A 25,583-nucleotide genomic window follows, 5' to 3' on the forward strand; every position below is an offset into this window, starting at 1 on the left:
TTGTGATCGTCTAGTCTGACCTCCTGTATAACACAGGCCATAGGACTTCCCTGAATTAATTACTGTTTGAACTAGAGCAGCTCTTGATTTAAAAGTGTGCAGTGATAGAGAATCCACCACAACCACTTCTACGAGTGGTTAATTACCCTCACTGTTATAAACTTGCACCTTATTTCCAGTCTGAATTTCTCTAGCTTCAACATCCAGCCATTGGACTGTGCTACACCTTTTTCTGCTAGATCGAAGAGCCTATTATTAAATATTTGTTCCCCATGTAGGTCTTTAAAGACTGTAATCATGTCACACCCTAACCTTCTCTTTGTTAAGCTCCTTGAGTCTGCCACCATAAGGCAGGTTTTCCAATCCTTTAATCATTTTACTGGCACTTCGCTGGACCCTCTCCAATTTATCAGCCTCCATCTTGAATATCTTGGACACCATAACTGGACAGTGTTCCAGTGGCGGTTGCACCCATGTCCGTAGCGCTTCTATGGTATTACACACTGTTTCACTATCTCCTTGTCGTCTTCTCTTTCCATCGGTGAGGCTTCATCAGCGTCATTTTGCGTGCCCTACATTCTGCGGAGATCTCTCTGCAGAAAGCCCGGGCCCTGTTCCTGGAACTGGCTGTGGAGGGGTAGACCCTGGCACTCATGTTGAGGCTGATGTCTGCCCACACACACAGGACCGGTGCAAGGATGTTTCGTGCCCTAGGCGAAACTTCCACCTTGCGCCCTCCCCACCCTGAGGCCCCGCCCTGAGGCGCCCCCCCACAGCAGCTTCCCCCCCCCCCACTCCGCCCTGAAGCACCCTCCCTGCGGCAGCTTAGGCGCCACAAGCCTGGGAGGCGGGAGAAGTGAAGCAGCCACAATGTGCTTGGGGAGGAGGCGGGGCAGGGGTGAGCTGGGGCGGGGAGTTCCCCTGTGTGTCACTCCCCCAACCCCCTTACTTGCTGCAGGCGGCCCTTCCCACACTCCCCTGCCCCACCTTCCTCCGCCTAAATGCTGGCAGCAACCAGGGCGGCTGAAGATCCGGCCGCCGCAGTCGCTGCCGAAGAAAATGCTGCCCCCCAAATCCTAGTGACCTAGGCGACCGCCTAGGTCGCCTAAATGATTGCACCGGCCCTGCACACACACAATGAGTTGCAGGATCAGGGGCCAGGGTGAGCAGCTGCTCTTAGTACAGGCCTGTCTACAGCAAGCCTCAGAGAGCTGTGTTTGGAGGATGGGGGGGTGAATCAGATGCCCAGTGTTTTCTGTTTCATTAGCAAAAAGCAATGTGGCAGGCAGGCCAAGCCGGGGGAAAGAGATTTTTGTGAAGCCTGCGGTGTGGCCAGTGTTACGTGCTTAGAGTCTATCATTTCTGTGTAAGGAACCTGGCGTGGCTTGGCTTGCTGGGCCACTGGTGCAACCCTAACTTGGGCCCCTCCTGAAACTTGGCCATCTACCTTCAGTTCCGCTCATCATATAACATCTTCCATCTCTAATTCCTGCGCCTTTGTGAAGAAGGCACAGCCCAGAATCCCCTCCATTGCTTCTAATGCAGCCCACCACCGTACCCAGCGCTGCTTCGCAAGAGTGCTGCGCTTGGCTTCTTCTGTAGAGGAGTGAGGGACGCCAACTGTCTAATCGCACACACCCAAACACACTTGCCCCACCCCTTCCCCAAGGCCATGTCCCTGCCCCTGCCCTTCTCCGAGGCCTCGTCCCCACTCACTCCACACACGCACCCCTCCCTCCCTCCGTCACTCGCTCCCCCCCACTCTCACTCACTTTCACCAGGCTGGGGCAGGGGGTTGGGGTGTTGGAGAGGGTGGGGCCTTTGGGCTGGGGGGTGGGTCGGCGGGGTTGGGAGTGTGGGAGGGGGCTCCAGGCTGAGCCTGGGCAGGGGGTTGGGGTGTTGGAGGGGGTGTGGGCTCTGGGAGGGAGTTTGGGTGTGGGAGGGGGCTCCAGGCTGAGCCTGGGCAGGGGGTTGGGGTGTTGGAGGGGGTGTGGGCTCTGGGAGGGAGTTTGGGTGCGGGAGGGGGCTCAGGTCTGGGGCAGGGGGTTGGGGTGCGGGGTGTGGGAGCTTCCGGCACTCCTGCCCTGTTCCTTTTCTCTGCCATCCCTGGTGCTGAAAACTATTTAAAAGCAGCTGAGAGGGTGGAAAGAACTGAAAGCAAGAGATACCCTCATGTATGTTTAAACAGGCCGGATCTTTTCTATTAGCAGTACAAGTGACACACACCGAAAAAGCTGTGTAAGAGACCATTAGTGATGCCAGCTTTGGCACTGATTAAAGCGCACATGAGACGCTGCCTTCCCCACCCACGCTGCTCCCTGTGTTTCCCCTAAATTAAAAGATAAAGGCCTCAGGAACATCACCGAGGCCCTCCAGATGCCCGCGTGGGAGGGAGCTGCAGCCATCAAAGCCCCGGGAGCTCTCTGCCTCCCACTGAGACGGTGGTTCTTAAATTAATGGGGGGACTGCTGCCTATGTGTGTGAAAGCAAGTGACCTTTCCCAACAGAGACAGGACTAAACAAACTCTTAGCAGCCTCACTTGGACAAGAAAGCAAGAGGTTGGTCCTGGGCCACACTGGATGGAGGATAGGAATTGGGTCCTCCATGGAGAACCCCCAAGGACAGGGTTAGGGGGAGTTGTCTGTTGGGGTGGGGGTGCTCCCAAGAGATGAGGGGGGCAATGGCTGATTGCTTGAGAGTCATGGGTATAGGGGGCTGACGTCCTTGGCTGTTGGAGGGCTCAGAAGGAGCAAAGCTCACCCTCCTGCTGGGATGACTCAGAAGAAACTCTAAAGAGCTGCTCGGTTTACTCGGTTTACCTCCCCTGGGGTTCTTATTTGTGGGGGATGAGGCTGGTACTGTGGCTGAAGCATAAACCGATACATTTGGTGGAAGGGGAAATATTTTGGCAACACCTGAACTCCAGATGTTTGCCCCAAGTTGCCTTTGATGTCTGAAGTCTTGTTATGCCGAGAATAGGATTTGGGGGGGACACCCAGAAATATAGAATGAATTCAGAGGCATCTGTGGAAGTTGGCCAGTCACTTAGAATACAATGATCCTTTTTGCTATATCTTTTAGGGTGCAAGAGGTAGAAGAGGAAGACCTCAGCTCTGCCTCAGGGGTCCTGCAGGTACTCCTGGCAACAAAGGAGAAAAGGTGAGTACTGAGAACTGCTCAGTTAGCTTAGAAAATGAAGGTGAAGTTGTGTGTGTGTGGGGGGGGTTATGGGGAGGGAACTTTTTTGTTTGTTTGTTCTGTGTTTGTACATGCCTAGCACAATGGTGGCCCTGGTCTGTTACTGGGGCTCCTAGGTACTTCAGTAATACAAATAATTAATAATAATAGGCCACTGGACTGAGGTTTGGGACATCTGGATTCAGTCCCATGCTCTGCCATAATAATGAGTCTGATCTGACTCTCACTGAACTCTGCAGGAAGGCATCCACTGGCTTCGATACACAGAGGGTCAGGCCAACTGTCAGCTGAGCTCTGGGAGCAGTTTGTTAGTATCGTTCCCCCTCCTCGGTCAGAAGAAAAGTCCATCAGATCAGGTCTTGGGTGAAGGCTGTTGACTTCGGTTTTGATTTGCCGGCCTTGTGGACTGTCACTGCTCTGTGTACAGACAGTGTGTTGGCCCAGAGTGCCAGCATTCTCAGGGTGTGTCTACACTGGAAGACGTCATTTCCAGCTCAGCTAGACATATATAATCAAGCTAGCGCGCTGAAAATAGCAGTGTAGATGCAGTGGCGCGAGCAGCAGGCAGGGCTAGCCAACCCAAATCTGATCCCGTCTGAAATCCTAGGTGCATACTGAAGTGGCCAGCCTGTCCCACCGTTCTCACCGCTGCAGGCGTACGTCTTTTGTTAGCACGCTAGCTCCATCACAGCCAGCATGTCTGGAAATTACACCTCCAGCTCCAGTGCAGACACACCCTCAGGGTCAGTGATCCGGGCTCTGTGGCACAATCCTGGCTAGACTGTCTCTGTTTTAGGCATTTGCAATGCGCCAACCCTCACTGCCAACGATGTTTGTAACACTTCTTTGGGAAACACCGTATTTGGGGCCCACCCTCCTTGACAGCCTCCCCCTTTTAATTGACTGGAGAGGGTTGCGCAGTCCAATTAAATAGTGTGATGCTACATCCTCTGAGGGTTCCAGAGAGCACTTGACTAGCTAGCTCGGCAGAGCTCATTTCACCCAGCTAGTCTAGCTAAAAACTCCAGGGCCAAGACTTTCAAAAACGGGAGCCTAAAGTTAGGATTCTGAGCCCGTGTGTTTGCCTCTAAACAAGTGGTCTGATTTGCCAGAGGGCAGATCACCCCGCAAGCTGCTGATTGCTCTCACTACGGAAAACCGGGCCACTTATTTAGAGGTCTGACTATGGAATCAGCCCAACTTTAGTCTCCTGTTTTTGACCGTCTTGGCTCTCTGTATTTGCATTGCTAGCGAGAGGGAAATTACGGCTAGGCCAGGCAACCTTGAAAAAGCAGCAGATACAAGAACTGAAGGGTTTTATGTTATTCTGCAAGCAAGTCAAATGCATAAAATTGCCCATACTCCAGTAACAAAGTTAGCCAGACGGAAGGCAAAACAAGGCCAGAGACAAGCAACGTAAATCATTCGTGCCGGTTAGTCTGGCCAGGAATTGGGTACAGTGGCAGAGCATGAGGACTGACTGGCAAAAGGCTGACCGATTCTGAAATCATCCTCTCTTTATCCTCTCTTCTCGGACAGCTTTAGATCTTTGCTACCGAGTCATATTTCTAGCTGAGGTTTTATCTGCCGCAGATGTCGACGTCCCTGACTCACTGTTTTACTGCGGCAGTGAGTGGCCATGTCAGTTCTGCCCTGTAATAGGTTTAGCCTTTGAGGCTGATGCAATTTGTTCCAGTGCTTTCGCCTCTGTTAAGTAGTCACAGATTCAGAAAAATGGCCATCACGGCTCCCGTTCGGACAATTCACCCTGTGCCGTGTAGGCTTTTTTTTTAGCGTAGCAATTTTTAATCAACAAATTTGGTTGGAAATGGCTCAGAGCAACTTTTGCCGGGCAGTTGTCTGCATTGAGTAGAGAAATCCTCCATCCTGCTTGTTGTTTCCCTTGAGGGCGGTGGCGTTGTCTTCCCAAGGTTGTAACTACGATGCCATCAGAAGGCTTGTTGGTGCAATCGTCTATCTGGCATTTGAGTTACAGGAGTGTAAAGTAGCTCAGTTTTGAGGCCAGATTCTCTCCCCAACCCAGAACTTTTGCTCCACTCAGATAATGAAACAGAGCCAGAATTTGTCTGTAGCTGGCTAGCTGAGAAGTCACCTGGCATGAGGAGATCTGGAATAAAGCTGAGGGCACATCAGGGGTAGGAGGTCCATTCAGGCAGCTGGGAGGGGACCATCAGTGCAAAGCAGATTCTCATTTGGACTATGGTCCCTTAGGGACCATATGTAAACGGCATATGTTAGAGCAGCCCCTGGGCTGCTCTAGCTCCTTTGGTGGCTGGGGCAAGTGCAGATCAGTCCACAGAAGCAGGGGGACTTAACCAGCCTCGTAATGTATCCCCTCCTCTCCTGCATTGGGATGAATCTGGCAATTTCAGTTTACTGAACTATTTTCTGGTGTCTCTTAAATTTACGGGAAAACACTGTATTTGAACCTTGTGGTCCCTCCCCCTCTTTCTTTAGCATCTTTTTCAATTCAAGATGCATTTACTGTTGGAGACATTTACTGCCTAATCTGTTGAACCTCTGTAATTACCTAAGTGTTTTTAACAGGGAGAAAATGGTCCAGCTGGTGTGAAAGGAGAGAAAGGAGATCCTGGCCTTTCTGTGAGTACTTTATCCCCAAATCAACAGCCTATTGCACAAGCCAGAATAGAGAAAATAGGGCAAATGATGCCTAAGAGGTACGGGGGAGGACAGAGACACTCAGAGCAAATTCATTCCGAATGGCTCCAGGAGATGAGTTTGCCACGCATTGGACCATTAGCGGCTTATAAGATGTCAGCTAGCTGCCCGCTGAGTCAGAGAGAATGCAGAGAGCAGCGTCACAGCAAAACAGATCGCAGCTCTGCTCTCCGAGGGTGCTGGACAAGGGGCAAACTTCTCTTCTCCCATCCTCAGCATGGATCCTCTGCTTTTTGTTGACATCGGTAGGACAAGACCAGACTGTACAACAGCGATGGGGAGACAGAAGTGTGCCCTTGGTTTTGAGCAGCAAAAAGAAGCTTTGACAAAGCCTGTCCCCTGTAACAGGAATGACATTCACAATGCTGATACCTATCCCCACCCCAAAAGCAAACTCACACACCACCAATCCACCAACAGCAAACCCCTGCCGCAGGCAGCCTGTTTATTTCGTAAAAGGGGGGAGAGGCTGAGACTCCATGAAGTTCAAATAGGGACTTTGCTATTGCTGATCAGTTTTACACGGAAGGTGCCCAGGTACCACAGCTGGGCGGCTGTGTAAAAACCCTAAGAATGGTAGATAGGGCAAAAGTGTGAATGAGAGAGAGATGTGACATGGAACCATGCAGGAGAAGGTAAGTCAGCGGAGAAACAGCTGCCAGGAAGGAAGTGAGACTTAGAGCTGATGAAATGAAGATGATGGTCAGAGCCACCCAAGAAGGGAGATGGCAAAAGAAAACAGGAGCCACAACGCTATTAACTCCAGATGAAGGTACAGCAAGATGATGAGGAGAAACCCAACGTTCAGGAGACAGGAGGTGTCCTTTCCCATATCATGAAATGGAATCATTAAGATCAGGGGGGGATGACACGCATGGAGCAATGGGTTAGGCCTGGCTTAGCGTGAGGAACGAAGGTGAAGTGGATCAGGATGGGTACCTATATAATAAGGATCAGTGGGAACACTTTAGCAACGCTTGGGAAAGTGAGTGAGGCTCCCAAAGGATTGGTTTATTTTGTATTTTGACTTGGGCAAATGAGGGTCTGGTGGTTAAGGATCAGGGGTGGGATGCAGGAGAATGAGGTTCTCTCCCTGTCTTTGCTACCAATTCTCTGTGTGATTTCAGAGATGGTCTCTTAATGTATCTGGACCTCTGTCTCCAGATCTGTTAAATGAGGGAAATGAAATGGGTGCAGTTAGGTTTAATACGTTCATTTCCACTAGGCATTCGCATACTGTGGAGACAAGCGCTGTAGAAAAGCCTATAATATATAACCTCTGTTGCCATGGCTGCCTGTGGCTTCAGCACGGGGCAGAGGTGCTGGAACACAATCAGAGAAGATGCTCTTGGATATTAGGAAAAACTATTTCACTAGGAGGGTGGTGAAGCACTGGAATGGGTTACCTAGGGAGGTGGTGGAATCTCCTTCCTCATTGGTTTTTAAGGCCCAGCTTGACAAAGCCCTGGCTGGGATGATTTAGTTGGGGTTGGTCCTGCTTTGAGCAGGGGATTGGACTAGATCAGTGGTTCTCAACCAGGGGTCCAGGGCCCCCTGGTGGGGCCTCAAACAGGTTTCAGGGGGTCCACCAAGCAGGGCCAGTGTTAGACTCACTGGGGCCCAGGGCAGAAAGCTGAAGGTCCACTGCATGGGCCCTGAGCTCCACCACTGGGGGCTGAAGCCAAAGCCTGAGCAACTTAGCTGCATGGGGCCACCTGTGGCGGGGGGTCCCGGGCAATTGTCCTGCTTGCTGCCCCTTAACGCCGGCCCTGGCTTTTATATGTAGAAAACCAGTTGTTGTGGCACAGGTGGGCTATGTAGCTTTTATAGCATGTTTTGGGGGGGCCTCAGAAAGACAAAGGTTGAGAACCCCTGGACTAGATACTGCCTGAGGTCTCTTGCAACCCTCATCTTCTATGGTTCTATGATTCTGTCTGATCCCCCTGGAACCAGGAAGCATCAGAAATCTCACCAGAGAACCTGTTCTCTTAAGATTCCCAGCCTGACTTCTGGATCAGACCTGTCTGAAGTAGGGGAAGCGGAAGCTTCCAAACAGTGTGGGGACCACAGGGGCCAAAACCAACGCTCCACCCCCCACACCACCCCTTCTCCCAAGCCCCTGCCCTCGCACTGCCCCTTCTCTTGAGCCCTGCCCTTGCACTGCCCCTTCCCCCGACCCCTCACACCGCCCCTTCCCCCAAGCCCCTGCCCTCGCACTGCCCCTTCTCTTGAGCCCTGCCCTTGCACTGCCCCTTCCCCCGACCCCTCACACCGCCCCTTCCCCCAAGCCCCTGCCCTCACACTCCCCATTCCTCCAAAGCCCCCGCCCTCACATGACCCCTTCCCCCGAGCTCCCGCCCTCGCACAGCCCCTTTCCTTCCCTTGAGCCCCCGCCTCACACCACCCCTTCCCCAAACCCCACCTCGCACTTCCTGTTCCTCTGAGCCCCCACCCTCGCACAGCCCCTTTCCTTCCCTTGAGCCCCCGAGCCCTCGCACCGCCCCTTCCCCCGAGCCCTCGCACCGCCCCTTCCCTCAAACCCCCACCCTCGCACTTCCCATTCCCCCAAGCCCCCACCCTCGCACCGCCCCTTCCCCTGAGCCCTCGCACCGCCCCTTCCCCCGAGCCCCAGCCCGGCAGGAGCACCAGGCGGAGCGGTGCAAGCACTGTAGCTAGAGCAGAGCCGGGGCTGGCGAGGTGGGGCTGGGTGCTAAGTGGGTGGGCCCATCTGTGGCTATGCCCCTGGTTCAGCCGCTCTCCCTGGCAGCTGAGCCTGGGCGGGGAGCGGGAGGGAGCCGCTGCTCACACAGCTCAAGCCGCCTCTTCGGGTCACTGCTCCGTGCAGTGCAGCTGCTGCCTGCGACAGCCTGGCTGGGGAAGTGGGGGCCACCCGCTGCCCGCCCGGCTGCCAGGGACAGGGGCCGAGCGAGCCGGAGTCCCCTCTCCCCGCCAGCACGTTTCCACCTCACTCAGCCCCTGACCACGGCAGCTGGACCTGGGTAGGGAGTGGGCTAACGCCACCACCCCAGCTATGCCGGGCGTGGGGAGTGTGGTGCAGTGGGAGAAGGCCAGAGGCTGCCCTCACCCCCCAGCAGGTAAAGTGCTTGGGGGGAGAGCGCAGCGACCCCGGGCTGGACCCAGGGCTGAGGGAGGGTAGAGGAGACACATGGGGCAGTCACATGTCCTCCCCTTTAGATTGTGCCCCCACCCTCCCCAGTATGGGGAGGCACAAGTTGTCTATGCTTGGGTATGCTGCCGTGTGCTGGAGTCACAGCTGGCTGCAGTGGAGACATACCCTGAGAAACCAACACCTCCAATCATGAAATAGTGTTGGAGGAAGAAACAGGCATTTATGTGGCTTTAGGTCTGTGTAGATTCTCACCTGTGCAGCGCAACACCTGCCACTGAAGAGAGATTTAGTTACATTATAAAACAGCCCTAATCAAATGTATTTCAGAATTGCTTTAGATGAGTTATCCACACGCTGCACACCCTGAACCTGATTCTCAGTGACACCAGGGTCCCTTTACACCACTCCGGCAGCAGGCGTAAAGTGGGTATAACTTACATCCACTGGCCAAGGGGGCAGAGTCAGATGTGTGTGGCCCCAGGTAGCTGGGGGGCACGGAATCGAAGAGGAGGTCCTGGTGTCACTCACCATAGAAACCAATTCTAAAACCAAGCTTTGCTTGCTGCCAACACAGGAAGAAGAAGTGAAGGATGTGGTCAGGAGCGAAATGAGTGACAAATGCGGTAAGTAAGCCGAAGGAAGCCCCATTTGCTGAGACGCAGCACCTCCGGGAGTCCGGTCAGTGTCTAAATTGGAGCAATTTGAATGCCAGCACAGCCCTGCTTGATGGAGCTAATATCATCCCATTAACTGCAAACAGCGACGCATTACCAGTCCAGCCCCCTAGATGAATACAAGCGTCCACTGGGCACGAGGGCTCTGCTGCAGTCTTGACCTCCTTCCCAAGCTGTAATTTTTCCCTTTAAACACTCAATTTTTCCATTTCTTTTCATGTGGCTTCAATAGCAAAGCCCTTCCTGTCTTGCCATGTCGGCTCTCTTGTAGCTGGCTGATGGTATTGTACCATGGGTAAGAGTCACGGGGTGATTGCATACACCTGACGATGGCTCCAAACCACCTCTTACTCCCATGCCAATCTTCTGGCTCTTCTTAGTAACTGGACATACAAAGCATTTCCTTTTCGGCAGATGCTCTGTCATAATGATGATGATGCAGGTGTTTGGAGTTCAAGATATGGCACAACTCCCATTACCCCAACGTCACGGGAAATGCTGTTCTCTGGGGTTCGTAGACGTAGATGGAGCATGACCCTGTTTCAACAACAAAGCATTTTGGATAATAGAGGATCATAGAGATAATCCATAAATCATACTTAAGCCCCTTCGTTTTCAGTTTAAATCGATTTTTACGGAAAAAATTCCCAGGCTTTATAAAAACTATTATTCATTTTTTCCCGATTTTTCACCCTACTCTTGTATCATTCAAATATATAAAAAATAACGTGTTGTATTAGGAAAATACAACCCATTGCATGAGATCTATCTGTTACGATAATACATTAGTCTGTGTGTGTATGCAAAGCTGCCTGTTGAAGTCAGGCTATGTATTAGTCTAGAAGATACACACAACAAGCAAATAGGCATGCACGCAAGCTCTGAAGTTTTCTTTGGCGATTAGAGGTATATTGTTTTCTTAAACTACTCAGAAGTGGCATTGTGTTTTGAGTTTTAGTTCTGCAGCAAACCCCACTGAATTCCATTCAACAGGGTCCGATAGGGCCAGGGAGGGGGCAGAGTTAGGGTGGGGAGTTTGGGGAAGAGGGGCAGGGCAGGGGTGGAGTCGGGCAGGGGACGGAGGTCGAGCACCCACTGGTGCCAGGAAAAGTTGGTGTCTGTGGTGTTGTGTGCACGGGCCCCCTGCCTATCCCAGTCTCTCGGCCACAGAAGAGCAGGAAGGGAACTGGCGGAAGCAGGCAGAAGGGAGCCTGGGGGCGAAGAGCGGGCAGTGCCATGCCAGGCTGTTTGGGGAGGCACAGCCTTCCCTGCCTATGCTACCCGCTGCCCATGTAATCAGGGTGGTGAAGGGCACAGTTCACTGGCTTGTGTAATGCAGAAGCGCAGACTAGATCAGGGGTAGGCAACTTATGGCACATGTGCCGAAGGCGGCACGCGAGCTGATTTTCAGTGGCACTCACACTGCTTGGGTCCTGGCCACTGGTCCGGGGGGGGGGGGCTCTGCATTTTAATTTAATTTTAAGTGAAGCGTCTTAAACTTTTTGAAAACCTTATTTACTTTACATACAACAATAGTTATATATTATAGACTTATAGAAAGAGACCTTCTAAAAACGTTAAAATGTATTACTGGCACGCAAAACCTTAAATTAGAGTGAATAATTGAAGACTTGGCACCCCACTTCTGAAAGGTTGCCGACCCCTGGACTAGATGATCATAATGGTCCCTTCTGGCCTTAAAATCTCTATGAATCTTTGCTGTCATACAAGGCAGCTCAGGCTAAATAGGATGGAGTTTGGTGGGTTTTCATAAGAGTTAAGACCATGCTGCAAATCCAGAATCATTCTCCTTTTTTCCTGTTCCCCTCTGTTCCAGAGACCACCGTTCCAGACAGTGAGCTCTGTCCCTAATCCATGCCCTGTACCAAGAAGCCACATGACATTCATTCCTTCCTTCTTGTCAATGGCACGTCTTATTAAGACTAACTGGAACTGGTTGCAATTTTTGTTTTCTTCTCCATGGAAAATTTTGACGTTTCATGGAGAAGTTTTCAGTTATTGAACAAAAACACTGAACATTTCTGAGCAAAGCAGAGACTTTCTGTGAACATTTTCATTTAGTTGAAAATCTGACTTTTCCACCAAAAAAAAAGTTTTGATGGAAAATCTTTGCCCACCCCTAACCCTGCCTCTGACCCCACAATGCCTTGGCTTGCTTGGTCTTGTGTGTGCTTTATTCATGAATCCCTTTCTTTCCTATCTTTGCAGTTTGTGCAGGTGAGTTGGGACGAATGCCCATAAACAGCGGTAAGTTTGTTATCATTTATGTAACCTGAAAAACACACGTGGAGTTTTACAGTCAAATAAAAGACATGGGCCCAGATCCACAAAAGACTTAGGTGTTGTAATGCCTAACCTCTAAGCACCTAGAAAATCACTGGAATGCACAAAGTCTGAGTTAGGTGTCTACACTTCCTATACAACGATGTGGAGAGAGAGGCACCTTAGAACGCGATCCATGAAAACCAGCAGTGAGGTGGTGTCCTGCCTATACTAGCCAATGGGAGGTGCTCATGAGAGGGATGTGTCCTAAGCCCTGCCCCCTCTCACAGCAACCTGCAGCCAGGAGCCCCTCTCCTGAAGGCAAGTGGAGGAGGAGGCAGATCCCCTATAACTTTTAGCCTAGTGGTTAGAGCACATACCTGGGGTGTGGTGTTATGGGAGAATTAAATTTGACATTACTGCAGTCAGCCATTTTGTGTGTCCAGCCACTGCTAGCTAAAAACCAAATACCACATAACTAAAATAATTTTTAAAACTCTAAAAAGCAAAGCCAAATAGCTGCATGTCTGCAGTCTTACTAATCAAAATATAAAAAATCAAAAAATGAATATACCATAAAAATAAAAACAAATCAACAACCTTAATTTTAAATACCCCTAACATATACATTTTATTATTATAACTAAAAATACTTTGCTAATAAAAAATAAACAATTTGCTAAAACAAAAAAAAATAGTAATCCAGTAGGGATTACTATAATAACTCACTAAAAATCACTATAAATGATATACTTTATTTATATTAACTATAAAAAATGAAATAAAAATACACTTTAAAACAATCCAAAAAATCTTTTCTTCAAGCCAAAAGCGAACACCTAAACTCCCCAACAGCTGGACGGAAGGAGGGCCCCCGGAAACCCGGCTGTTAATCACTCAAAACCATCTCAAAGTTTAAGTAACTATAATATTTAAAGTTCTCTAAACCTGTTGCTATAGTGTATATGTGTATGTACTTAAAATCTATTAAAAAAGTAATTTGAAGTAAAAATACGCTTGTTTATACCAATCATATATCAAACAAAGAAACCTTTATCCCTATTCACTGATTCCTAACACCCCCTAAAAAAATTATTAAATTGCCACTACTTTAAATTAAGAAAACCCTAAATAGCAGGTTCAGTTTCCCCTTTGCCAAATGAGGGGAAGAGAATTTGAAGGGGGGGGAGGGAGGCTCCAGCTTCTCAGGAAGTGTCCTAACCACTGAGCTATGGGGTATTCTGATGTGGGGACTCCCTCAGTCTCGCCTTTGAAGTTTTGTCCCATGCTGGACAAACAATTCAAGTGTCCTCTGGAGCCTCTAGGTCAGAGGTTCCCAAACTGGGGGGCATGGAGGAATGTTCCGGGGTGTGTGGCTGGGGCCTGGGCCAGCCCCCATTGGGGGCGGGGAGGGAGAACCACCCAGCCCCTCTCCTGGCCCCAGCCCCGGCAGTTGTCCGCCCCACACCTGTTGGCCCTACACCCTGGGCTCTGCTCCCAGCTGCCCCAGCTGCTGGCCCCATGCCCGGGGTCCCGGAGACCAGCTCTGCACCCAGGGCTCCACGCTCAGGGGCCTAGCTGCCAGCCTTGGCCCCCTGCCGGGGCTTCACTTCCAGCCCCTTCCCTGCCCCCAGCTGTGGTCCCAGCCTTGGCCCCCTTACTCCTGTCCATGTCTCCCCCCCCCAAGCCATGCCTCTACTCTGGGCCCTAGGGGGAGGGTCCAGACAGGGGTAAGGGGAGTGTGACCCTGAAAAGTTTGGGGATCACTTCTCTAGGTGCTACCATAATACAAATAAATGACCAATAATCGCCACCTTCGCGTTTTAAACAGTGGAACATGTAGTGACTGCTCTTGTTCCCATGTGAGCACCCTGGTGCGCTCGCACACTCCCCTTGGATTTGTACATAGAAGCAGCAACCTCCCACCATTTTGTGTGATCAACCCATCAGTGGTGCAAAGATTCCTCACGAGTGAGCAACACAGAGCAGGAATGAGCAGGGGCGGCTCTAGGCATTTTGCCGCCCCAAGCACGGCGGCTTTGGCGGACCACCCGCAGGCACGACCGGCGGACCATCCGCAGGCATGCCGCCGAAGGCAGCCTGTCTGCCGCCCTCGCGGCGACAGGCAGAGCGCCCCCAGTGGCTTGCTGCCCCAAGCACGCGCTTGGCGTGCTGGTGCCTGGAGCCGCCCCTGGGAATGAGATTAACCCAATCAGCCATTCAGTACTGGGACATGTGGTTCGGGCGTGTGCACACATCCACACCCTGCTTTGCACTGTTCAACCAGCTTCGTTTCTGACACAGCTGTTAAGTTTGGGTTGGTGCACACTGTAGATCCAGCTTTCGATCTACATAACTTGAGTGTCCCTTTTTACTCGTACTCAACTGAAGTATTAGCCAGGATTATCTTTCCCCAATAAATGACATGGCTGTAGAACTCTGTGTGGTTTGAAGTTAGGCTTCTCCTACCATTGTCTATAGATTTCTGCCATCATAGGATTGTTGAGGTCCCCTCTCCAATCTGTACCAATACTTTTCATTCAGGTAAAGACTTTCACTTACTAATTAAATCTGCAGACCTGGGTGCAGACTCTCCAGGAGAAATCAGCAGGAATATCAAAGAGAATTTTCAATCGCCAGAACTCATCGGGAAGGCCGATGAAGCTCAACAAGAATTACTTAGTGAAATACAGAATACAACTGAACCAGAGATGCCTATCATGGAATCAACTCCATTTATGCCTGGTAATTTATTTTGATGTGGTTGTGTGTGCGTTTTAGCTTTGGCTACAGTTGACAACGACCCCCCTCCCCACCTCACCCACGGCAGCCTGGGAATTGTAGTAATAAGACCACTTTCCAGTCTACCGATGGAACGAGGGCCATGCCAGGATGTCTGATGGCATGGGACTGGAAACCCAGGAAGGACAGCCAGGGTTGGAAGACCATGAATGGAAACAGATCAGAGATGATTGTTAGGAAACAAACCTGTAACTAGCTACAATGATCCCATAGGCTGTATGAGTGTGTTGGTAAGGTGGAGAGACCAGGACCATCACTGAGTGTAGGCTGCAATCTGCCCTGGAAACTGGGGGAGGTAAAACTTCAGTCCTGACAGTGTGTTGCTGTTTTCGGCCAAGCTGTAGGGCTAGAGGTGGGAATTACTGGGTGAAGGTCTCTGGCCTGTGTCATGCGCAGGTCATAGAATCATAGAATGTCAGCCTTCCAAGGGGAGCAGTGGGGGCAAAAGGCATAGCTGGCTCCAAGACTAAGCTTGATACGTTTGTGGAGGGGATGGTATGATGGGATAGCCTAATGTTGGCAATTAATTGATCGTTGACTATTAGCGGTAAATTTGCCCAATGGCCTGTGATGGGATGTTAGATGGGGTGGGATCTGAGTTACTGCAGAGAATTCTTTCCTGGGTGTCTGGCTGGTGAGTCTTGCCCACATGCTCAGGGTTTAGCTGATCGCCATATTTGGGGTCGGGAAGGAATTCCTCATTCCAGAGGCCCTGGGGGTTTTTCACCTTCCTCTGCAGCGTGGGGCATGGGTCACTTGGTGGAGGATTCTCTGCACCTTGAAGTCTTTAAACCATGATTTGAGGACTTCAACAGCTCAGACATAGGTTAGGGGGTTATTACAGGAGTGGGTGGGTGAGATTCTGTGGCCTGTGTTGTGCAGGAGGTCAGACTAGACAATCATAACGGTCCCTTCTGACCTTAAAGTCTATGACTCTATGATTCTATCAGGGTTGGAAGGGACCTCAGGAGGTCATCTAGCCCAACCCCCTGCTCAAAACAGGACCTAATCCCCAACTAAATGATCTTAGTCCAAGTAGATGATCTTAATTGTCCTTCTGGCCAAGGGCGCTGGACCCTTTGTAGAAGTGTGTGTGGAGGGGGGGGGTGTCAAGGCCAAATTCTCCCCTCCCTCGCCGCGGCTGGCTGCTCTGGGGTGAGCCAGCTGCCCTCTCTTGTGGCACCACAGCAGCCCCTGGTGGGTGAAAGGTGTAATTGCAGCACCTCCGGGGCACAATCTATTATTCTGCGGGCGGATGGGGGGTGGGAAACTTGCAGGGACATAAATTCTGCGCGTATGTTTCTTTTGTTAAAAAGCAGGGGGGACATGGCTCCGCCCTCACCCTGCCTCTTCCCGCCCCCACTCCACCCCCTCCTCTGAGGCCCCTGCCTGCCCACCACTCACTGCTCTCCGCTCTCCCTCAAACCCCTCCCCGAGCTGCCAAACAGCTGTGCCTGGTGGGTGCTGAGCACCCGCTATTTTTTTTCCATGGGTGCTCCAGCTCCAGAGCACCCACGGAATTGGCACCTGTGGGCCCCCATCTTGTCCCACCAACACAGAGCCAGACATACAAAAGCCTGGTCTACACTAAAAAGTTAGTTGGACCCAGCTACGTCACTCAGGGCTGTCAAAAATCTGTATCCTACCCTCATGGGAGAACCCCTCCTGTGGGCGTAGGTAGTGTCTACACCCACAGGCTACAGCCGGGCAGCTGCAACTGTGCTGTTGTAGCGTTTCATCTAGACGAGATGCGATAAATTATCCCCGATAGATCGATCCCTACCTGCCGATCTGGTGGGTAGTGAAGACCTGCCCCCTGTTATTAGGAACCCTGAACTTCTAGGTCCTAGTCCTATTGTCTCATGTGTTGTACAGGATAATGACACTTATGTACCTGGTACTGACCTTTGTAAAGCATTGCGCTCCATGGAGGACAAGCGCTAGAGAAGTGCTAGGTCTTAATGATCATTAAGCACCTGTAAAGGAAAATCCACAATCTGTTCTTTGCTTCCTGTCCTGTCCGAATCCCCTGCCGCCCAGGACCAACTGTCTGGAACTATCCGTACTTGCTCGTTACTGGAAAGGGGCAGGGGGCCGTTCCCTCATCTTCAGTGAAATCAGCAGTAATTTCCCTCCGCAGAGAGCCGGGAGTGGGTGTGCTAGGAGTGCTGCTCCTGGGTTAATAGCAACGCCGAAGTGGGTGGAGTTTGTTTTGTCCAGACTCCTTGACATGCTGCTTTTGGCAGCTGTGAAATTGCATCCATAATCAGAGACTCTTATGGGAGGCCAGGCTTTGCGGCCAGGCTCCGACCCTGTGGAGAGGAAAAGAGCGGAGGTGAGGATGGAGGCAGGTTCTGCATTGCAAATGGAAAGGCTCGTTCAGTGTAGCACACTGTGCTCATTGCAGACTCACTAGCCGTTGCAGCGCGGCATCCTTCCGGGTGGGCTTTTCATGCCAGAAAATAGCTGTACATGAGCGAGCGATTCACGGGGACAGACGTACACTGGGCCTGATGTTCCTCCAACATACCGTAGGCGTCGACTCTGTGGGTGCTCCGAGGCTGGAGCACCCACAGAAAAAAAAAACAGTGGGTGGTACTGTAACCCCACAGCTTCTGGGTGTGGTTCTGTCCCATCTAGTGGCACCGAGACCACGTAGAGAGATTAATGAATCTGCTCTACAGCCTTAGCTAACAGCCAGGTGGCTTTTACCTCATGCTGTAGAGGCTCATGCCCTAAGCTCCAGAGGTCCCTGGTTCAATCCTGCCTGCCGGCAACCAGGGTCTGTTGGCGTTGCACTACTCCCCAGTCACCTGCCAATCCGCTGTTCTGCGGCAGGCAGGAGGCTCTGGGGGAGGGGCAGAGTGGAGGTGGGAAGAGGTGGAGCGAGGGTGGGGCATATTCAGAGAGGGGGCAGGGCAGGAAGAGGCAGAGTGAGGGTGGGGCTTTGGGGGAAGGGGCGGAGTGGGGCGGGGCCTCAGGTGGAGTGGGGGTGGAGCAGCCACCCAGCGGTGCCTGTGCAACATACCAGTGTAAATCAAGACTAATGGCACTGAACTCAGCAGAGTCACACAGCTACACCCCTGTGGGAAAGCGGCTCGGATTCTTCCGAGGCGGCACTAAAAGGCAGCATAGGAAGTGTGGCTGTGCCAGTACCAAGCTCTTTGAAAGTGGTTCAGGCGACTGCCCCTCTAACCAGATACACAATCCCAGCGCTGGCTGGAGTGTGGAGTGGGGCCTGTCGCACCTCCTCGCTTCGTGACCCCAGGTCACTGCATCTGCAGCCCAAAATCATGTGGGCCCCGTATCGCACCGCAAAATGGGCATAGTATCTAACCCTGCCCATAGGTACCGCAGTGAGAGGCGCCTTCAAAATAGCAACAATCGAGATGCAGATGGAAACAGAATGCCTGGGCTTCCGAGGGCAGGACTCCACAGGGAGCTTCCCTCGGCATAACTACGTCCTTCGGGGGTGTGAAAAACCCACCCCCCTGAGGGAAGTAGCTCTGGTAATGTAACCACCATAGACAGCGCTAGGTCGACGGAAGAATTCTTTTGTCAACCTAGCTATTGCCTCTTGGGGAGGTGGGTTACCTACGCCGATGCGAGAATCTCTCCTGTCGGCATAGGCAGTCTCAGCGCCACCGGAGAGGTTTAAATGTAGACGTTCCCTGAGAGACTTTTCACAGATGGTGCAAAGGAACAAAGAACCTTCCCTTCCTTTTTTCTTTTTTTTTTTTAACCCACTGTGCTTTATTTTCAAGGGGCACCTGCCTTCCTGGGAGGTTTCATATCTAACTGCACCTATCACATTCTAGGATGGAGCTGGCTCACAAACCTGCCATGCCACCACTTCTCTTCATTCATGTAATGGAAGCAAAGTTTACAAGACTCATTAAAGAAAAGAGCCCTGACATCTAGAGACAGGCCCGGACCGACCTCCTCCGGCCAAACTACCCTGAGTTTGGGGAAGAGTGATTGAAATAGAAATCCATTTATGGATCTTACTATCAGCTAAATCCAAATATCACCTAACATGGTCACTGAATCCAAATTTTGCAGCCTCCCTGCTTTGTCCTCTAAGGAGCTGCCTTCTCCACTTCGGGGTCTTTATCATACATTGATGGCATCACCCGTCTGGGTCTAAATTTACTTTAAAGAAACATTTTGGATCTCGGGAGTTTGCGATCAGTTGCCTGGACTCCATGTTATTGAATCAAAGCTGTAGCTGTCTCCTGCTGGCAACCCCATTAGAGCCTGGATTGCCAGCAACAGGGCACACAAATGGGTTTGCTAGGTGATGAGTGTGGACAGGCATTCTAAATGCTAACAGGATTCTGCAATCAGGCACCTATTATTGCTGGATTACCATCGCTTCTGGCTTTTCAAACCTCTCAAATTTACAGAACCCCAATCTGACATTTATCTCCCTTCTCCCACAAACACCACAGATACTTCAGTGTTCTCTAACATCTGACCTTTCTGACTGAGTTGTTAAAAGCCATTAAGAATTTTATTGCCACCGATTTCCACCTCTCACCAGTTGTTCTGTGACATTTATCAAGAGCTTGTTATACGACGGAAAACCATGTAAACCTGTAACGATCAATATTTAAATCACGGCTGATTTATTTGCACGCCCTCATTAACTGTGATTTCCATTTGCTTTCTCTGCAGCTCCCAGTGATAAGCAGCTAATGGCTCAGGCTCGGCGCGAGCAGCGACATGCCCGCCGCCCATTAGAAGGTGAAATGCGCTGAATTATATGGCATTTAGGGAAGTCACTTTCGGGAGAGAAAGTGCTTTTTAAAATTGAGCTCAAGGGACACACACATGGAAACAGTTACCCCTGCTAACTAGCGCCACAGGAAATCTCGGTCTCTCTTCTCCTGCATGAAGCAGGTGAACTTAGGAGCCGGCCTTTCCCCGGTTGTTGAGATAATTGAGATAACTAATTGCAATCTGCTGCCCCCTGCGACAATGTTGTCCATCCAGCTTGAGTGGCCCTGCAAACCGGGTTAAGTGTCTCAGGATGCTGCTGGGGTCAGAGAGTGCCACAAAGAGCCTTCAGCAGAGTTTAACAGCAGAAGGGTTCAGCCGCACGTTTGGAGATCAGACGCTATGGGGATGGGCCCCTAGGAAGACATAAGCTAGCACCTAGTGGGGCTTGCGAGGTCTAGGGCAGGAAAGCGTTCTCTTGCTTTCCAACCCCTGGAAATCTGATTTCCTGCCGAGATGAAACTGGCTTGGATGCTCGCAGACAGTGAGATGTTTTAGCCCCCGTCTGCATAAAATCCATGAGGCAGTTGAGCAGCCAGAGCTGTCTCTGTCCCATGCTGAGCACAGCTCAGAAACACTCCTCAGGTAACCCCTAATGGCCTGGTTTTGGCAGGCAGTGGATGCTGAAGAGACAAGAGGGTGGAGAGAAAGGAAACAACATGGAGAGGCTGTTGTGGAGAGATTTATGGGGGCCTTCATGGGTGTAGACTGGGTGAAGATGAAGGGGTTTGAAGGAGAGGACAGAGATATGGGAGAGGGGGAACCAGTCCTGGGGACCCTGAGGGAAGAAGCAGCAGTAGTGTTGTGGGGACACACGGCATCCTCTTTACAAGAGATTTCCCTCTGCACCGGGCCTGTGGTGCTCAAGATGCAGCCGAACTGGAGCCGCAGCGGGGGTTGCAGGTTGGGACGGGGCTGCCTGCAGGAATAGGGGCTTTGAGGCAGGTCCGTGCATTGCCAGAACTGCCTGGAGGGGAAGCATGCTCGGCACTTCATTCCTTTTCCTGAGTATCCTATTCATCCAGTACAATCCAGCCTGCCATGCCAGCTCCGGCCACACACACGCCACTCCTGAAGGCCCAGATCCGGCCCCCCTTGCTTGCACTGGGCAGTACCTTACTCTGTGAGTAATCCTCTTGAACTCAATGGCGCTACTTGTGGAGCAAGGTGCTGGCCTGGACACACCATTGGAAAACTCACATAGGGCAGGATTCTGCCATGGCAAGTAGTCAGGCCCAGATCCTGGAAGGTATTTAAGCTCCTAACTCCCCTTGAAAGTTAGGGGCCTAAATCCCTTTGAGGGTCTGGGCCTACCTTACTCCCTCTGAATCCCCATTGAAATGAACAGGGCTATTTACACAGTAAGCTGCTGCTCAGCAGGAGTAAGGGGGCAGGATCTGGCCCGTTGCTTTCTGTTCCAGCGTCAATCATTGGGTGGGGACCTGTTTCATTTCAGACCCTTGTCGGCTGCCGATGGACGAGGGCTCCTGCCTGCACTACACGTTGCTCTGGTATTACCATGGAGAGGCCAACGCCTGCAGGCCGTTCGTGTTTGGAGGCTGTGGCGGGAACAGCAATCGGTTTCAATCCAAACTAACATGTGAGCGTTGGTGTAAAATCACAACAGGTAGGGGGACTTCTCTTCCATTCGCTTACGGCAGTGGCACGCACATGCCCACATCCGCCAGTTTGCGACATGAGGAACCTTTTTAGACAAGTGCTGCTTAAATTAAGCTGATCCTGCTCCTCTGAGCCCTTCCGCACTGTGACATCACAGTTCTCGCCCATGGAAATGGGGATGATGTCACAAGCACAGGGCAGCATCATCAGCAGAACGGACTGGGCAATGGGAGAAAGTTGATCCCAGCAGGGAGTGGAAATAAGACACAACAGACACAAAGGTCTTACTTGTGAGGCGGGAGTCACCACCAGTTGGAAAGCCATGCGTCCATCTGAGATGCTCTGCCTCCCATTGTTACAGGCCACGTCGCTGGTTCTGAAAGAGAGGAGGGGACCAAAGTTCCCAGTTTCAATCTATTAACTTTGAACGTCGGTGGCGCTGACTTTGTGCAGAGTCACTTCCACTGGTGAGCCTGCAGAGTTGGTCCTTTCCCGCTGTTGTTTGTGCCAGTCTTTCATGCTGCAACAGGAAAAGGTGACGGTAAAACCTTACAAATTGGCTGGGCGATCCCGGGGGTGTAGGGCAGGTGTACGCCCTGGAATGACCCTTTTAATTGGCTCGATTCCATGTGGATGAGGTCCCTTTAATCTTTCTTGCCAGACACAAAGCAGATGCTGGAATGATAAGTCAGCACTGGTTCCCTTTGCGCCTATGGAAACTTGCTTTGACACTGCTGACATGTGTTAACGTGTTCCCTGCGAACACAATCTGGTCCCTTAACAATTCCATCCAGCGAATGCAAGATGTTCTAATCAGTGGCATTATTAAGCGCATAGAAGGAAATCTTTGTTAGAAGCAGCCTTTGTAGTGCAAGTTTCCCCTTAATGTTTGAAACTGACAAAAAGCATTTCTTACGGCTAAATTTCACAGGAACCCTAGGGTCTGTGCCCTTTGACCTCTCAGGTTTTCTTCTGACTTCCCTAGTTTTCTTCTGACCCTGTCTAACTATCTCTCTGGTCTGTACAGCAGACAAGGGTCCAATCTCCAGTGGCATAGCTCCATTGAAGTCACCAATCTACCCGATCTGGCCCCAAAGCTCCTTGTGCTCAGAATCAAACCTCATGCAGGGGCTCACATGGCAAAAATTGTTCTTGGAAACACAGCTGGATTTCCATTGCCTAATTTAAAGTCTGTGGGGTTAGATAAACAGGTAAGCACCTCTTCAGGGTGGCTGCCGGTTTGCAGAGATATCCCAGAGGAAATTGGATGCTGCTGTCGACAATAACCCCAATTTTATCTGCTGCTGATCAGTGGCTAAAATGAGGGACATTTGTCTCAGCCTCTGCATAGATCAAATCCAACAAATCGCCCTGTGGGTAGCAGTCTAGACAAAATTCACTCTCCACAGTCAAGTTTCTGATGATGTTCTAAGAGTTTCTGATGATGTTCATTAGATACAGCTGTAGATGTGTTGGGGGTGGAGGGTGGGCCTAAGAGTCTTAAAACACAAAGTTCAGATTCACTTCAGAGTTTGCAGGTGTTTGGCTCTCGGTGTCTGATTTAAGCCCATTCCTAATATGTATAAAATACACTCATTTAGTCGCTGTTTCGCATGGATTCAGACCTCAGTTACATCTTTCTGGTGAGCAAAAGAATTTTCTTAGTCAAAGACTCAAATGCTATGGAGCCATACAAATCTACCAACAGATTAAGTGGATCCGACCCAGGTCAGCACCTGCATCATCCTACTGGAGAGCAGCTGGTTGCTTAGGACAGCAAATGTGTAATGTATCTGAGGGGTAGCCAGGTTAGTCTGGATCTGTAAAAGCAGCAAAGAGTCCTGTGGCACCTTATAGACTAACAGACGTATTGGAGCATAATGATTCTTGATTGTCTGAGCCACCGAGTATGACATTCTAAATGGCCGAGAAATACAACCTAGCAACAGCCGTGGTGCCTTGGGGAGTCACTGATTTGATACCCATCAAATCCCAGCCACCGGGCTGAGTGAGCGCCTGATGTGGGGGACAGGAACACCTTTGCAATCTGAGCGTCCACCCATAAACATGGTAGCTCGCAGTCTACCCTGCCAGGTTCCTCTGGCAATCAAGGCAATGGGACTAGGCGTTAAATATTAACAGTCTGACGATGCGTCACAATCAGGGAATAGAATCGGGGCGCACAGATTCTGCCAAAGTTAGCGCATTTTGAAAGGTGGGCTGGATTTGGTCCGGGAAGTCTAGTATATTTCCTTACCATGTGGGGGCCAGCAGAAGGGAGGACATTGGAAGGGCAGGGCAGGAAGTCTGAGAATGGCTAGAGCAGGATGAAATTTTTTGACCCCACCTCTTTGTCGGCGACAAATGCAGACCCGGGTCAATGGAAACGTTTTGTGAATTTGCCACATTGTTTCAGTGAGAAAAGGAGCAAACCCACACCTGAAAACATCGAAAGATTTTTGTTTGGACAATTTTCAAAAAGAAATGTCTATTTTTCATGGGGAAAATGGCCGTTTCTGTTTTGAAACGTCTTCCAGTTTTTGAAAAATCTTCCAGAGACAGCTAGACCTCGAAACAAAACGTTTTGTTTTGGGTCAAACAAAAAGTTTCATTCAGCCCCAAAAGAAATGTTTGGTCAACTTTTTGGTTCACTGAAAATTTTGAAATAAAAGCTGTGTGGGCGGTCAACTCTGCCAAAATTGTTTAGAACAGCCCAAGAATTGAAAAATGACTTATTAAAAATTAGTCTTAATACTGTTCCTCCTGCAATGGGAATGTCACAAGAAACTCACGGAGGAGCGGACCTTCCAGCCAGCCTCCAACTGAACCCATTTGTTTTCTCTTTCCTTTCTCTCCAAAATCTCTCCCAGGAAGGTGACTGGCTGCAGACAGGTGATATAAATGAGAAGGGAGCTGCAGGAGGTGAATCCAGGACAGCTCAGAGGTTGGAAATACAGCAAGATGAGCCATTTAACACAAAGAGGTGGTAGATGTTAGTTCTGCAAACAAGGAGATCGTTATGGTTATGGATATGTAATGAATCGGACTGATAAGGGACTCTTTTGTTTGGCTGGAAAAGCTGAAGTGTTCAGAGGCGCTTGACGGTCCCATTCATACTGTGCAAAACCCAACACACACCTAAATGTTCTTTTATTTTTTAAAATAAAACTGTAGGTTAAGCCAACCTTGCCTAATTCCAGTCACCTGCTCACCAGGAGTTCTTTGTGATGGGCAAGTCAAATGTAATTGTTTTTCCATTACCATCAGTTTGGTAAGGCAGGACGGGTCAGTTTTGCTGGTAAATGTTTTGTGATGCTCATATTAAATCGTCATTACGGATATGGAACCAGTTTGGGACAACTTGGATCATCGTTCAAATCAGCCTTCAGCCATCGCTCACTCTAGCTTGTTTGCCATTTTCACATATCTCCCCACTTCCTGGTTTCCTCCAGAATCGGAAGCTGTTGTGAGGGAGGGGGCCTGATCTGAGCACAGAACTGGGTGCATGGAACTTCTTGAGTTTTAATCCCAGCTCTGCCACTGAACTCTGTCTGTGGCCTTGGACAAGTCACTTAGCCTCTCTCTGCTTCAGATTCCCACCCGTAATACAGGGATGTGTTGAGCACTAATTAGTTAATCTCACTGCGGAGGGAACATGCCAAGTGTTACTAAAATCTCACGAGAAAGGCTGTTCTCAAATTGGGTGATACCACTCTGGAAATCATTGCCTTGCCCTGTGAAATTTCAAACCCAGTTTCTAGATCAGAGTGTTTTGGATACATTTGGAGGGCAATCCTAACTGTTACCAATTTAGCTGCCAGATGCTGAGATCAGCAGCTGCAGGGATAGATGGGCTTATGGTAAAGATTCCAGTGTCTTGGATCTAAGTAACACGGGCTGAGAGGTCCCCTTCAGATGAGAAGAATAGAATCCTTTGAACCAAATTTCATAAGGCAGGAGTAACCAGTTCTCAGAGGAGCCACTCTTTGTCATCAGGGTGACCCAGCATGAGATGCGTCTGTATCTGTCTTAAGGTACAAGAGACTCTTAGATCTTTTTTAATCTTTAATTATTTCATTGCCAATGGGAAAATGAAAAAGGAAATTACAAACAACTTAGAGTTGGTAAGGAAATATTAATTATCTCTAGTATATATACTGTAGCTAAAAATTGCACCCACTAATTGGGGCTTGGTTAACAAAGGCAATTCCTGAACTGGCAAATTTTCCGGCTTAATATAACCGTTCCAGACTCTAATTTATGTATTTCATGCAAAATTCCTTTGACTTGGTCCTGTACAGGAGAGGCAATGTAGTCTAGTACAGGAAGCATGGCATTCCTGAATTCCCAGTCAGCCTCTGCCACTGACTACCCTCTGAAGACTTTGGCAGGTCAC

At 50.3% G+C, this 25,583-nt stretch overlaps 1 protein-coding gene across 10 annotated transcripts in view; it reads left to right on the plus strand.

Moving 5' to 3' along the window:
- LOC120395660 (collagen alpha-1(VII) chain-like) overlaps positions 1–24,390 on the plus strand; it is a 128,583-nt gene extending 104,193 nt beyond the window's left edge. For 8 of the 10 annotated variants that reach the window (XM_039520261.1, XM_039520262.1, XM_039520268.1 and 5 more), the window contains 8 exons: positions 3,083–3,160; positions 5,768–5,821; positions 9,604–9,652; positions 11,933–11,971; positions 14,564–14,731; positions 19,466–19,534; positions 21,024–21,194; positions 24,058–24,390. In XM_039520261.1, the coding sequence (XP_039376195.1) occupies positions 3,083–3,160; positions 5,768–5,821; positions 9,604–9,652; positions 11,933–11,971; positions 14,564–14,731; positions 19,466–19,534; positions 21,024–21,194; positions 24,058–24,065 (636 nt within the window). In that variant the 3' untranslated portion in view covers positions 24,066–24,390. Of the gene's footprint in view, positions 1–3,082; positions 3,161–5,767; positions 5,822–9,603; positions 9,653–11,932; positions 11,972–12,811; positions 12,906–14,563; positions 14,732–19,465; positions 19,535–21,023; positions 21,195–24,057 lie in introns of those variants that run through there. The other 2 variants (XM_039520263.1, XM_039520269.1) reach the window with 2 other exon arrangements.
- Positions 24,391–25,583: the final 1,193 nt, after the last annotated feature.

This window comes from Mauremys reevesii, linkage group 1 (assembly GCF_016161935.1).
Source record: "Mauremys reevesii isolate NIE-2019 linkage group 1, ASM1616193v1, whole genome shotgun sequence".
Lineage (NCBI taxonomy): Eukaryota > Metazoa > Chordata > Testudines > Geoemydidae > Mauremys > Mauremys reevesii.